Genomic DNA, 15,378 nt, shown 5'->3' on the forward strand with positions numbered 1-15,378 from the left:
TATTTAGTTAAACTTTAATTACAATATTTTACTCAAGTAAACATCTGTTGAAATCTTTGTAGAAACAAGTTGAACCAGAATTAGAAAAATGTGATTAATTGTGATTAATCGTGATTAACTCATTCACTGCCATTTACGGCTATAAACGTCAAAAATTCATTCTAACTATTTCTATTTAACATTTTTTCCCACTTTTGTTAACAAGAGTATGAAAACCTATAATTTGTTATTTTACATTTAGAACAAACATAAAATTGGTGATTAATCGTGAGTTAACTAGTGAAGTCATGCGATCAATTACGATTGAAAAAATTGAATCGCCTGTTCCCCCTAATTTTTAATGATCTTTTTTTTTTTAATGAATTTATGGCAGTGAATGAGTTAATTACAGAAAATGGTGAAATTAATTAGTTCAGTAACTTTAATCGCTTGATAACAATACTCATTTTGGTGCAATTCAAAATTTGCACGGCGTCACAAAGTCGCAGATTTCACTAAAAGAGAACATTTAAATAGTATTCCTGGCAGCTGCTGCACCACATACTGTTTCATATATAAATATTGTGTTTTACAATAATACACTACTATATTATAATTTCATACAGTATGTACTTGTGACTGGAAGCACAGTGTGTAGAGTCTCTGCCAAACCCCCCATTATTGCCTGATGATTCCATGATGACAATTACTACTTTGCTATTATCTATCTTGTGGCATCGAGGGTGTTACAGAAAGAGCGCAAACAACATGCAAATAGTTAAGTTAGGCAAGTAGCTCGGCCTCGGGTCCACAGGAAAAAGAACACAAATCCGATGAATTCGTCAATAGAGGATTGCAAATGTGCCCTAAACACAACAACAATCCCCCTCCCCCTCCCCCTTCCTCCTCCTCCCCGTCACGCTGAGGCAGCGATGAGTAAAGCGCACGTCAGGGGATGTAAGGCGTTCTCGGGCGGCCGACGAGATGAAGCTGTCAGAAAAAATGCCGTCAACGCCAACACCCGAGTATCAAGGGCACGAGTGCGCCTCTTCCTCCTCGCTGCCATGTCCTCTGTTGCTTAATTACGCTGCGTGTACACTGCGACTGCTATTGTCAAGATGTTGACGTGGCACCACTGTTGGCAAGCGCCGGGCCAAGTTTTGACACGGTGCCCTGAAGACTGCGCTGGTTCATGCCGTGTTGACGCTTTGTGCGCCGAGGCAAGCTTGCTGATGCTAGCGGAGGCGGTCTCAAGGCTTCCTTATGATGAGCGATCCCTTCTGATGTCGACGAAGTACTCACACTCTCTACTTAAGCTAAAGTACACATACCTGTATTCAAGATTGTAAAAGTAGATTTAAAAGATTTTTTTTACTTAATAGAATGTAAAGTAGTAAAAAAAAAAAAAAAAAAGCAGTAAAAAAAATGTAAAAAATTTTTTTTTAGTGCGATGATGCGATATCTGTTCTAATACTTGGCATAAATGAAAAAATAAAAAATTAACCTGACCTGATCAATTAACTTAAATCAGTAAACTCTTTTTTTGTAGTTGCTTATCGATGATCCAGAGAGCATTATAGCCCTGTAATAGCAGTGGGCAGAAAAAATAAAATAAAAATAGAGCAATGATGATGACATGTCAAATCGGTAAAATTACCGAATGAATACTGAGCTCTCCAGAAAAAAAAAAAAAAAAAAAAAAAAAGCAGTGGGCAGGCGAGTCCAAAGTCCTCTGTAAATTGGGCGTTTAGACGACAAGATGCCAAAAACACATCTGTAATGGTTAGTCGACGTCAAGCTTCAAACGTCGTTAAATATTCAAGTTAATTACAGACGCCTGAAAAATCGACTTCAGTATTTGTATTCCGTTACTTCCACACTACTGCTTTTCCTTTCGGGACGGTGTGAGCGTCTTTGCATATGGAAACAAGTCCAGTCCCAGCGTGATTCTCTGCACATGGTTGTCACATTAGGACTCTTAAATCATTTGACTTGAAAACAGTTTGGGATGAGTCAGTGTGCGCGCTCAGGTTTCGGTGTGCGTTCTCCTCGCAAGATTTGTGTCGGAAACACTACAAAAAGTAACGTACATTGCTAGTCTCCAGCAACTTAAGCTCCGACCCCTGTGGATATATTCCCCCCAAAAATGGGCATGGTGCAGAAAAACACAATATTTTTGACACAGTTCAAGAGAAGTATTACTACTTGCCCTTTTCACAGTAAAGATTTTTTTTTTCCCAACATTTCCTCTACAGACTCCCATGCTACGTGTGACCATGACCAAACATTCTGTGATATGTCGACTATTTTTGGTGGGGAATTTTGTGGAATGATCATTAGGAAGTGGGAATGATGTCGTGCCCCCCCTTGGGACGATGGCTTTGGGCTCTGCCGTGAGAACAGTAGCTCATTCACTTTTCATTCAACAGCTGCGAGCATAAATCGCTTGTACATTTTCATACATTCTGCTAATTACAGTGTAGTGCGGAATTCTCATGCCACATGACCTGAACTTTTGAATGCAACGCTAAAAATCCTATTTGACTGTTACGCAAATTACTTACTGCACGAAATTCAGTTTAGCTCTCCTTTTTTTTTTTTTAAGTACTCAACCCATAAAGTGCATCCTTAAAATCTGACAAAATTTGGAGAGTGTAACCAGGAAGATGCTAATCAGTTTTGGCTGTGGAAAACAAAATTTGCACAAAATCTTTAACTGTAAAAATAAAAATAATTTTTAATACAAAGTCTACAAATTAAATGTACTTATTTTACTTTTACTTATTTTAATTAAATACTATACTAATCTCCTATACCACATTAGCTAGCTAAGCAATGTCGCCCTAAAATACTTAATCTGTAATACTGTATTGTGTATGTGTATATAAAAATATCTTACAAATTTCTTGTTAGCCTTCCATGTTATGTGTGATGAGCTATTTACAATACATCACTTTTCTTCAAATTATATGGCGTTACTTGTTTTGTGCCAAATCTCACTTAACATGAGCTAGCTTTGCAATGTAGCCTTAAAAGCAGCTTGCTAAACTGTATTTTCCTTGTAAGAAATCCAATTAAATTCTTGTGAAAAGTGGCTCCCATGCCACATGAGCTAAACGTTCTAATATAATAAGCGTCAGTCAGCTGCTTTTTTTTGTTGTACAAAAATGCTCTCAAAGTGCGCCTTGCGTACTTCACACGATGGCTGACGGCAGGAAGCGTACTTCACACCGTGCTTTGACCAGGAAGTAGTTGACAGCTCTCTGTGCCCTGGCCCACCGCTAATTTCTCCACTTCCTTCCCCCGCTAGCCTAGCTTAGCATCAATCACTTCGCTCAACTCTCAGCGCTAGTGCAAACCAATTTCCTTAATGCTGATTGCACTGTAAACTAACTCTCCTCACCAGCTCTGGCTCTTGTTCTGCAAGCCTCATTCATTCTCGCTCGCTTCATTTCCTTCCACAGCTTCCTCTCGCCTCGACGGAGCCAAGATTTGAGCTGCCTCGCTAGAATAGAGCGGCCTAAAAAAAGAAAAAGCCCAAACTATCCGACGGTTCTACTTATAGCTCGGCCAATAACAAGTCATTGTCAAAACTATTATTTGTTGACACAGCTACATTCCGGCCTAATCTCCCTTTCCTCGACAAGACGAGTCCTTCCAGATTGGATCTTTGAGCCTTTTGCTGACACAACATACAGTAGGTTGGTCTTCACTGCAAGGGTGGGCAAAGTATGGCCTGTGGGCCACTTTCTGTTTAATTTTTTTTTTTTTTCAGTATTAAGTCCTACAATATTTGTTGCATAAACTTAGTCGTTCATCCCCCCAAAAAGTTAGATTTATTAATTTTATCGAATTTATTTCTAATAAAAAAAAAGTAAATTTATTTATCAAAAATAAAAAAATTTTTTTTTTTGTTAAACAAGCAGTTTTAAATGAACTTTCAATATTTTTGTGTTGATTAATTTAAATTTTATTGAATTTTTTTTTTTAAACAATGTTCTACTATGCTCGGTAAATTGCTGTAATATTAGTCGTGTTTTGTCGAGAATAAGAATAGAGTGTACGTCTTTGTGCATTGCTACATTATCTGTCTACATAAGTTGTTTTGACGTTTGTGCCCAAATATATATTGCTTTAAGTGTAAAGTGTAAAACTAACTTTCAATGCTAACTGTTAACATGTGAGTGGCACTTTCCGTTATAATTAGCATCAAGCTAGCGCACCTTTCATAAAGCAATGCGAAACTTGGAGTTCCATTTGATGGCTTGAAACCTTATTTTTGATTAAATCTTCACTATTTGATAAACTGCTAATAAATAAATTAATTAACATCATCCAAAAGATGATATCACGACAAACTTGTAAGTCAGGTCACTTAAACTTCAAGGCATCACTATTGGTGTGTAACGTAAACCAATTTGAGGTTTGATTCAAAAGATCACATCAAATCGTATTTAAAAATATCTATCGAATTGTCCTTTATTAAATAATTTATTGCGATTCATTTTGGGGACCCCCAAGTGACGACTCGTGGACCGCACGGGATCCAGGGACCCAGGTTTGAGAACCACCATTCTAGTGTATCAGCTATAAAAACTCTCCCGAGAATGAGACCCGGGCTCTGCTTCCCCTCTGAGGCATGAGAAATTCCTGACGTGTCTCTCAGCTCTCGGAGTTACCGTGGACGCAAGAGGCCAGCAACTATTTCTCACCTTCACCGTCCTTCGGCCTCAACCCGAGCCGGAAGCCGGGCAATAGCATTTACATGTGTGCTTTCATCCGCCATCCAAGGCCGCAGCTCCTCCTCCGCGAGCGCCCCGAGTGGCGGCGAGTAAACAGAGCTATACTTTAAATGTCTCCTAAATCATTTTAATTCGTCCTCGGTAGAGTCTTGTGGAATGTCGAATTAGAGGACGTTGTCAGTGCAGCAAGACCACAGCAGACATTCGCTCTCACCTCGACCGTGTCAAATTATGGGATGTCGTGCAACAGTCCTCTGCGACCGCGAGTGTTCGCACCACAAGGGCTTTTTTTGTTACACGCTGACAACTCCCTCCTGCTCTGTTTTTGACATCACTTTTGAACGCTCACTGGCCAGAACATTAGGTACACTTCGGATCCAGTAATAGCTTTTTCAGAAATTCTCTTTTCTTTGAACCTTCTGTGTGTCACTATCATGTTAGGCATTAGAAACATACTCTTTATGATGTAATGCTGGTCCATACACAATATTAATATATAAACATGTTGCTACGATCGTATTATATGCCTTCTCGTTATCAGTTTGAATTGTATGTATTAAATGATTTTAGTTATATTTATTGCAGCGCTTCAAAACTGAAGAACTTTGGATTCTTCCCAGTCAGTTATCTCATAGTAATAATAATAAGGAAAAATAATAATCACTTTCCTTCTGGAACTGAACCAAACGGTACTTGCTCTAATGTGGATTGTTTGTATTAAAAAAAATCAAAATAAAAAATCAAAAAAATAAATAAATATTTGATTTGTCCAATCAATTTCTCTGATTAAAATGTAACATTTCCAAGTATATTTTTCTGCGTTTTTTCCAACTCTAAATCTGATAATACACATTGAACTACTCAAAAATATTTTCTCAGTCAATTCAGTCAACTTAATTTTCTCACATCACTGTCAAAGTTCTCATTTGAGTTGGACTGAATATTAAAATAATAAATAGAATAATAAATTAAACATAATAAATAAATAAATAAAATATAGTTGAGTGAGCTTCGTGCATGTTTCACACTAATGCAAATTTACTTTTGGCCTTCCATGCCCTGCAAAGGCATCTTCATGATGCAACTTCCTGTGGTCATGTGACTTGTGAAATATTACACTTTTTCCTGAGGGAGTAATGATAGGGTAACGTAACTGAGCGAAAACCCAGGGACAAGACTAAAGTGTGAATTTCAACAGAATTAGGAAAGAGTGACAAAAAATGTGTTAAAAAAAATACATAAGATCTTAGAAATGTTTATATGATTCCATTTCGTGGTAAAGTCAAATTTTAGGAAACGGGATAGACAACAAACGCTATTTTTCCATTGTTCAAGGTAGTTTAAGTGAGTCTTTGATGGTTTATGTATTAATTATGAAATCAGATCAGCGTGCTAGAAAGTCTGCTTAAAAAGAAATATTATTTTACAGTATTCATACATTCAGTGGGATTGGACCTTAAAGCAGCAATTTCCCACTTTAGTTCAAAGCACACGTGATGACAACCTGACTGAAGTGACTCATGAGGTCGGTCGGGTGATGCCGCGTAAGAACAAACAGCGATGCGACGCATGAACAGACTTGAAACAATAACAGTCTTTCCGTTTGACGTTCACGACGTGTTTCCCAGATTGAGTTTATTTTGGTTTGTGCTTTTTTTTTTTCTTCGTGTGCCTCCGCCCACTTTTTCTAAAGCTGGCACTGCGGTGTCAGGTCTTTCCCAGCGCCGAGATTGATGGGAGCGCCGGTAGGCCCGAGGGGGTGCGCGGAGAGGTAGTCCCCTGCTGGGACTTCTCTCTGGTCGGCTGAGCGCCGCACAGCCGCACAGGACACATCAGTCAATCCTGCCGCTGGCTCGCGTACAAGGCCCCGCCGTTGGACGACATACGGGGCGGCGACGAAACCGTAGCCGCGCTCGCTCGACTCCTAATGGCTGGTACACGGCGGTTCATGTTTCAGCCTTGCTGTGGGCCCCCGCCGCTGACATGCTGCTACATTATGTTTAGCCTGTGTTTTATTTGGCTCTCTTTGGTATGGTGTGGCGGAATAGGAAGTGAGCAAGAGGAGGAGGAGATTGCGGGGGGGGGTTGCACAACTTGAAGGCACAGAAGGAGGGCCACTCCAAAACAAACAGTAGGAAGCCGATGCTTTTACTAACTGCGCACAAACTGCCGCGTTACGTGCGATCCAGGCCACAGACGGAGCTATTTTGTCGCCCCCCGTTTGTGTATTTTGTGTGTGTGGTGTGATTTGTAGAGTAAATCTCAACAGGTTCGACGCCCCCACCGCAAACATATGCCCTCGAGCCAAATCATCAGGGGTGTACAGCACCGGCGGCAAGGAACGAAGTAAAAAAAATACTTTGCTACGGTACTGTAAAGTGAAAATAAATGTCTTCTAAATTCGACACACCGCAGACAAGAGTGTTGTTAACAACCGTGCCAAATTTGAATGACTAAAAAAAAAAAGGGAGCTGTGGACGTGTCCGCTCAATGCGCTGAAACTTTGCCACGCTGAGCTGTCAACTGTCAATCAAATGTCACGACTCTCGCCAACCGCCCAACTACGTCACTGGGTAGCCGTTTTTGCCACACACACACACACACACAGAAATGTTTTAACGCTATACACAATTCAGTGCTACATAATGTGGTTCTTAGTCTTTTCACATTTTCGTGAATTATCTATAATTATTCATTTATAAAATGAGGCTTTAAAAGTATGAAAAATCAAGACATCTTGCAAACCTCGTGGGCATGTATACTGAACACAAAATTATATATTCACTTAAAGCCTCTCGCGGCTGGAATATGTCCCCACCGGGTGGTTGTGGGGCTTCCCACACCACGACGTGAGTCGCTAGCCACCTGCTAGCTTGCGAGCGAACAGCCTCATTGGACTTCTCAGCGGGCGGACGTGTGGTGGACTCATCTGCGGCTTCACTTGGGAATTAAAATAAAGACACCGAACTGCCGTGTAAATGGCGGCATCCTGGGAATTTGTATTTTAGCGGTGTAGGCGTATCTAGCTAGCTAACTGGACAGTGTAGTGTTAGAAGTGGGTCTAGTGACTTGCAATTGTGCCAAATAACTGATGGACAAAAATGCTCAAGTTTTTAGATGGTAAGGAGAGTTTTAGTTGTCATTAGCTACTTTGGCATGTTTTTGTTAGTTAATTCACTAGCTTAGCAAAGCTATGTGAACATGTTGTTTTAGCATACATGTCTAGCTAGCGCTTGGTTTAAACACATATGGCATGTAATGAGATTTTTTTTCCCCCTTCATTCAATACAAGCTCTATAGTTAACAAAAGCTATAAATATTTCCTTTCTTTATCATCAATTTAGAATGTGAACCGTCTCTTAAACACATGTGTCTATTTCTACTGTGATTTCCACTGATGCTAGTGTGAGTACTTTTGTCCCCATTGTGTACCGTCGCCTTCTTATATGCCGATGTAATGTAGATGTGTTTAGAAAAGGCAGCCGCCTGGCATTGGCCGGCACGTACGCCGTATCGAGTTGTCGCATGTTTGAAATAGTCGAGATCACCGTGCCTCCGCCACTTCTTGTCTGGGGGGCAGCCAGGACTGCGTGGCGACATAGTTGGAGGGATTCCTGGAGGAAGCCCCCCCCGTCTACCCTCCCCTAATACATACACATGCTTGCATGCTGACATACACATACAAAGGTACCACCAGTAGGGGGTTGGGTTGCCCTGACAAATTACCCACATCCCCGCCACTCTTGTGTCTCAGCATGGGGGGAAACTGGATGGCCCAGTAGGAGGCGGGTGGATAAGTGGAAGGTCAGGGATTGGAGCCCGGGAGGGCAACCAGAGTCCACGCCGTCTCTGCACAAGATGATGAGTACGAGGAGACTACGCTGGCTTCTTTTTTTTTTTTTTCTTGCTCGACTTTAATACCATGTCTACAAGAACATGGCAATTAAGTATGGCTCATTTTAAAAATAGTCTTGGTCTTTCCCAGTTTTAGGCCAAACTCTGGCCAGCTGTTTTTTCAGCATTTATGTGTAGCCCAAAAGAAAAACAAAACCCTTTTTTTTTTTTCTCTCTCTTTTGGTGTGGCGCGTTTGTAGCACATTTGTCTTATATTCGAGTAGGCCAAAATCTCCGTTTGATGTTATTTTTGACTTTTTCTGGGGAATGACTTTCTTCAGATTTCTGATTAGCTTCAATGCTAATAGCGATACGAAAGAATATGTAATGCGATGATCGCTTTCTTCAGGCTTTATTTGACTAAAACATTTACACTTAATACATTTTCATGCAAACTTTAGGTGTGAGAAAACTCTCAGGGTGAACATTTTGTTATCTTAAAGACACAGTAGACGTGAATCCAGAGATTTTTTTCTAGGTGCATTATTTAATTTCATGAAAAAAATGATGAAGAAAATGTGCAAAGACTAAGTAGTGCGGAAATGTGGTTATGTAGTGTTTAACTGTTTTCACAATTTGATAATTTTTTTCTTTTATAAGCAGTTCAGAGAGTGGATGAATGGATTTTTTTTGTCCACAACAGCGCCCATCGACATACTTGGTTTTGATGAGTAGAAGTCATATTTATTTTTAGTTAACTTGATTTCTATTCCACTCATTCGATGAAGTTAAGTGCTAAAATGGTCTTACACAGGTTGTAACGCCACCTGTTGTGTTGGCAAGCAATTGACATCCCACATCTTATTAATGTGGATGCTGACTATCTAAAAACGCCTTTGGTGTGGACTTCTGGGAAGGGGGGAATCGAGTTTTGAAGTATTCCCATGCAGACTAAATCTCTTCATCCACTCCATCACCACAACCCGCTTTCGATGGTGCAGGCTTAAGTCAGAGGTGCGCTTGTTTTGTGTGTGTGGACACGCTTGTGCGGAGAGGCAAGAGGGCCGCCGCTCCAGACTGCCAGGAGAGGATTAGGAGTCTGGAATGCAAGACACTCCTTGACCCAGGCGCGACCTTCCCGACTAAATCCCTTGCCCATATCTGTCCCTCATGGGTCATGATCCAATTGGTCGCCCTTTGAGAATGCTGACCCCTCGCGCAACCTCGCCACTCGGTCTGCTCCAAACATCGCCGCACACTGACGCCATAAGCTGGCTGGAAAGTTCTAAAGAATACTTTTTTTTTTCTCTCTTCCATACAGGCCTACTTAAGCAAGTCGAAATATATATGTATCACTCTTGTTCTGCATTTCAAGTGTCCGTGTACACCTAAAACATAAATGAAGCGGCCCCCTTTGCACTCTTTAGGAAGGCTTGGGCGACGTTCCATTTGCGAGTGTGTCGACCGAGAGTGACGTTAATGGAGGCGGAGAGGAACAAACACATCAGGGCGGCGGGTGAGTGGCACTGACACTGAGCAGAGAGAGAAAGAGAGAGACGGAGAGATGGGTGGTGGCAGCCTTTCTTTCTCTTCACTGGCGTCCCACATGACATGGCTGCCTGGAGAGATGAGAGACAGATGGGTGTCCTGCTCACTATACGGACGCCCCTTGAATAAAATATCACACTTGTGATTAATTTATATTTCATCTGCATAGCGAGCGGTGCTCTTGTCCCTTTCTTCTTCTGCTGTCTATCATGGCACGTAGCATGATTGATTTTAACCGGTGCTGATTCAAATGGCGGGACGGGGATGTCGTGGAATTGCACTCAGGATGGAACGAGAAAGTGGAAAGGGCACATTTTCGTTTTATGCATTTTTATTTTTATTCGTCTTTCTACTGTAGTTGTCTTTGAAGGTTAATTTATCAGATTTATGCAATCGACCTGTCTATGTAGGAGTCTATTGGAGTAAGGCAGTTAATTTAATCTTTATATTTGGGGTGAGGCATCGATTTGCTCAAGTGGAAAATGATTTATTGTTACACAGCGTCAATTGGAGCAGAAGACACTTTGAGGAAACATAACCAATTTATATTAGTTCATCCAGCATTTTATTGAGGGTAAGGCTTTTTATATTAAGTTGCATTGTAAGTTATGCTACTAGTAGCCAATTTTAATTAGCTAACACAGGGAGTCTATTTTGCAGAGGCCAATTTCTGAGAAAATGTGGCATTGTTTCATCCGGCATTTATTCGGGGTGAGGAATTTATTAGAGTACAAATACATTCTAAATGAGGCAACTAGTAGTCTATTTAAGGTAAGGCTTCTATTTGCTTAAGTTTGCTATTAATTGGTGCACTGCATCTATTAGAGCAGAAGTCACTTTGAGAAAATAGCAGATTCATTTATTTAGCAATATTTATTTTGGGTAAGGCATTCATACAGAGTGGTCAGTTATGATTATCTGCTATAGTCCTTTAAGGTTAAACAATCTAATTCAGCTAATCTATTTTTTATTAGGGTACAAATACGTTGTAAATTCCTAATCTATTAGAGGTGAGGCATCTATTTGCTCAAAAGTACTGTCTTTATTGACACACAGTGCCTACTGGAGCAGAAGCCACTTTTTGAGGAAATATATGCTCCATCTATCAATTTATCAAGTATTTATTATGGGTAAGGTGTTTAATAATTTAATTGTTTGACACTGCTGTCTGAAGAAATATGTAATTGAGCTATCGATTCATTGAGGATTTATTAAGAGTAAAGGCCACTATTTTAGGAAGTAAGCCATCCATGCATCCTTTCATTGGGGTAAGGTGTTTATTTCAAATGTGGTTGTTTGTAGTTGATTTGAGATGACATTTGTTTATTTAAGCAGATGATGATTTCACGCCGCCTAATAAAAGTGGTGGCAACAATTGCAGAAAATATGGCATCCATCCATCCATCCATCCAGGCCTTTACAGTCTTTGTTCTCTGCATTAGGGTTCAAAATAAAACCTTCCCCACGCTGTTCCCCAAAATTAGAAAGTTACAATTAAAAAAAAAGCGTTGCTAATAAGAGAAGAAGATACATTTGATGAATCTCAACTCCTAATTCAGCAAACTAAAGATTTATGTTGTACAAAAACAACAAGAAAGCCACCTTGTGTTTATGCTGGCGTGTGTGCAAATTGACACGCGCGCTTCCACTTTGGGCGTCCTGCGTGTGCACCTGTCTCACAGGGTCAAATAAACAGCTGTGAGGAGCCCGCCAGCTCTGCCGACGCCGGCCCTCACCTGTGTCACATCTGCCTGCCAGTGCCATCAAGGTGCGTCAAGGGTCCAATCTGGCATCTCTCCACCCATGGCTCCTTGCTGCACCTCGCACAACCCCCCTCGCCCCCGCTTCCGCCAACCCCGTCCACTTCGTCCTCCTCAAGGCGTCTGTCACTCACCTGTCATTCCTCTAATCAACCCCCCCGCCCCCCCCCACCTCCCGCACTGGCCTCTTTAAAGGCGAGGGGGGCGGGGGGGGGGACTGTCAGAGCGAGAACGGTGACCACTTTGGTCTCCGTCGGAAGTTTAGCAACAACCGTCCATCCATCCATCCATCCATTTTCTTGGCCGCTTTTCCTCACTAGGGTCGCGGGGGTGCTGGAGCCTATCCCAGCTGGCTTCGGGCAGTAGGCGGGGTACACCCTGAACTGGTTGCCAGCCAATCGCAGGGCACACAGAGACGAACAACCACACTCACATTCACACCTATGGACAATTTGGAGAGTTCAATTAACCTGCCATGCATGTTTTTGGAATGTGGGAGGAAACCGGAGTACCCGGTGAAAACCCACGCAAGCACGGGGAGAACATGCAAACTCCACCCAGGAAGGCCGAAGCCTGGACTCGATCTCACGTCCTCAGCACTGGGAGGCGGACGTGCTAACCAGTCAGCCACCGTGCTGCAACAACCGAAGGCGTTAAATCTCTGCTTTGGTGTTTAGTGACAGCACATGTGGAATGGTCCGAGTTAAATGTTAATGCTAAATTTAACCTTATTGATGGCTCAATTTGGAGTTTTAATGACAAGACAATATGTTTACGAGACTGGCTTGACATCAGCTGTTATCCTTTGTTGTTTTTAGGTGCAAACTTACTACTACTACTACAGTAGCACCTGAAATCAAGAAATATAGCACACACAAAAAAACTATCAAACATAGTAGTGAGTGTTAGGAAACAAATTGCTTTTAACTCTTTGACTGCCAGACGTTTTCAGAAAAGGGATGCCGTGGGTGTCAGCCGATTTAAGCATTTTTGACTGATCTTTCAAGGTCCACAGAAAATTATGTGTTTGGACTATGGAAACACACATACTACCAAATGAAGGATTGGACTCTCATCTTTCATCAGAAAAAAAAAGTTTGTTTCTACCTTATTCCGCTTTACAGTAATCAACAATAGAAAAGGGTTAGTTTCACCTCTGTTTTGAAACAAACGTCTTTTAACGTCTTTGGCACTCCTCCATAGGATTTTACTAAACGTTATTTAACGTTTTTGGCAGTCAAAGAGTTAAATAGCTAAATGGCAAAATGGCCGCCCCCTGAGATGGATTAAAATGGGTGGGTTTTTCCACGTCATTCATATTCCACAAATGCAATATTAATCAGAATGTTGTGTTTAGACTAGTGGGGGCACATACAACATATTATTGTAAAAAAAAAAAAAAATTTGGTCGACTTCCAAAACTTTATTTAAAATTATACTGTAATGACGGAATAATATTCCAAGATACCATTTAAACTGAAAAACAATTTTGTTTGTCACAGATGAAGTATGAATCTGAAAAATAAAATAATGTGAAATATGTAATAAAATTAAGCAATATATTAATAAAAAAAAACAAACAAAAAACAATGAAAAGCTCCATGTTACGGAGAATTAACAGACATTTTAACAGAGATTGTTACTGTGTGACTGTGTTTGTCACCAGCACATACTGTGGTTTTGACAAAAATGGAAAAACCCAGACGTTTCAATGTGTGTTTAAGATCTTAGATTAAGGTCAAAAGACAGAAAGTACTATATGCTCACACAACCCAAATCAGATGATTCTGTTATTTATTGCCTCTCTGCAAGGCATCAAGCACAATAGATTTATTGATACCTTGCAAATCACATTGAGCGTGTAAAATTCATCATAGAAGTGACGCGCACACTTTTCTTCACATCCGAGGAAAAGAAAAAAGAAGAAGGAGAAAAAAAACACCTTTTAGGCTTTATGAAATTCCAAAACCGCTGTTAGGCCTCGGGGTGCGTGGCCTCCCTCCTGCAGCGTAGAAAATGATCAAATGGACGCGGGGTCTTCAGGGGTTAAGAACATCACCAGCAACAAATTTGCTTCACTTTGCACAATTACATTGAATAGCAACAATGGGGCTGCTTATGTTTCATCCTAGAAAGGCGATAGTTACTGTTTATATTATTTTTTTGCCGTTATCTTTCCCCTTGTTTTCACAGACCAGTTTCAGTTCGTCATAGTATGCTTTATAACCTTGATGTGGCTTGTTAGCACTTAAGGGGGTGGAGGCAAGATGGCATTTGCTCAAGTCAGGACCCCCTCGCCTCCGGAATGGGACTAAAAGAACACTAAAATAAACAAAAATAAATGAATAATAAATGAATACTAATTTAGTGATTCACAAACATTAAATACATGCAAAATACAATCGTAGAATTTCTGTGACGTGGCAGTGGTACGTGGTAGTAACTCAAAACATCTTTCCACATTGAAATGAATAGAAATGTCATTAATCTATTCAATTCCAGTCATAAAAAAAAAAAAAAATTGTAATGTGTTTTAAATTATTTTTATTTACTACAGCCATTTTTGTTAGCTTGTTGGATTTAAAATCTTGACAGCAATTGGGTCAAATCCTTAACCCAATGCGCTGAGTATAAATAACTCCCATTTGAACCCAGTGCTGGGTTAGATATTTCACTCAATTTGAGTTACTTTTTAATTTTTTTTTTTTTAATATATATCACTACCATACTTTACCACCAGTTTGTATGCCTATTTAATACAGGGATGTGATTTTTCCGCTAATTCGCGGAATTCCGCTTTTTTTCTCCCCCCCACCCAAAAAAAATCGTTTTTTTTATTATTATTTTTTTTTATTTTTTTTATAGTAGTTCATTGTGTATGCACATGACTCCGACAGATAACATCTTCTGCTATAACAAAGACATTTGTGGTATGCTCTAATATGAGTTACTTTTCATTTGGTCATGATACAATTATTTGTTCATGAAATTTGAACTCTTCAACATTATTTATGTGTTAACTTAGTAATCACATGAGTTAGATATGATGATATTCTCAGTGATAGTTTTTAAAAGCAAAGGCAGTCCAATGTTTTTGAATGTGACTGATTTTGAGTTGACTAAAACTGCCATTTTATATGGGATAGTTCAATATACATTGAAAATTTATGCTGTTGTTTTGTCTATTTCTTTGTCATGTGAGTGCATTGAAAGTACTTAAAAACACGGAAAACCCATGAGCTCCGGGGGGCTTTGCCCCCCCCCTTGTCCCCCCACCAGGGCACTGCCCTGGACCTAGCTGGGTGCCAGCGGCCCCCAGACCCCCGGCTAAATTTTCAGATAATTTCACTTTGGTCAAATCACATCCCTGTTAATAGTACCAAAAAGTGGGATGAAAAAATAAGTTGTGGTTAACTCAAAAAACACAAAAAAATAGCCCAAGTCTGGTCACTTAAGTAGAGGTTGAATAACAGCGTTTTTAAAAGCTACTGGAACAGTGCCAGAGCAGAGTGATA

At 40.3% G+C, this 15,378-nt stretch overlaps 1 protein-coding gene across 6 annotated transcripts in view; it reads left to right on the top strand.

Moving 5' to 3' along the window:
• Positions 1-15,378, top strand: part of LOC144063798 (uncharacterized) — a 264,774-nt gene that overhangs the window by 81,644 nt on the left and 167,752 nt on the right. Inside the window, exon 4 of one of the 6 annotated variants that reach the window (XM_077585648.1) lies at positions 9,983-10,071. The exons of 4 other annotated variants lie outside the window; for them this stretch is intronic. In XM_077585648.1, the coding sequence (XP_077441774.1) occupies positions 9,983-10,029 (47 nt within the window). In that variant the 3' untranslated portion in view covers positions 10,030-10,071. Of the gene's footprint in view, positions 1-9,982; positions 10,168-15,378 lie in introns of those variants that run through there. One more of the 6 variants, XM_077585649.1, reaches the window with a different exon arrangement.

This window comes from Vanacampus margaritifer, chromosome 14 (genome assembly GCF_051991255.1).
Source record: "Vanacampus margaritifer isolate UIUO_Vmar chromosome 14, RoL_Vmar_1.0, whole genome shotgun sequence".
In the NCBI taxonomy this organism is placed as follows: Eukaryota; Metazoa; Chordata; class Actinopteri; order Syngnathiformes; family Syngnathidae; genus Vanacampus; species Vanacampus margaritifer.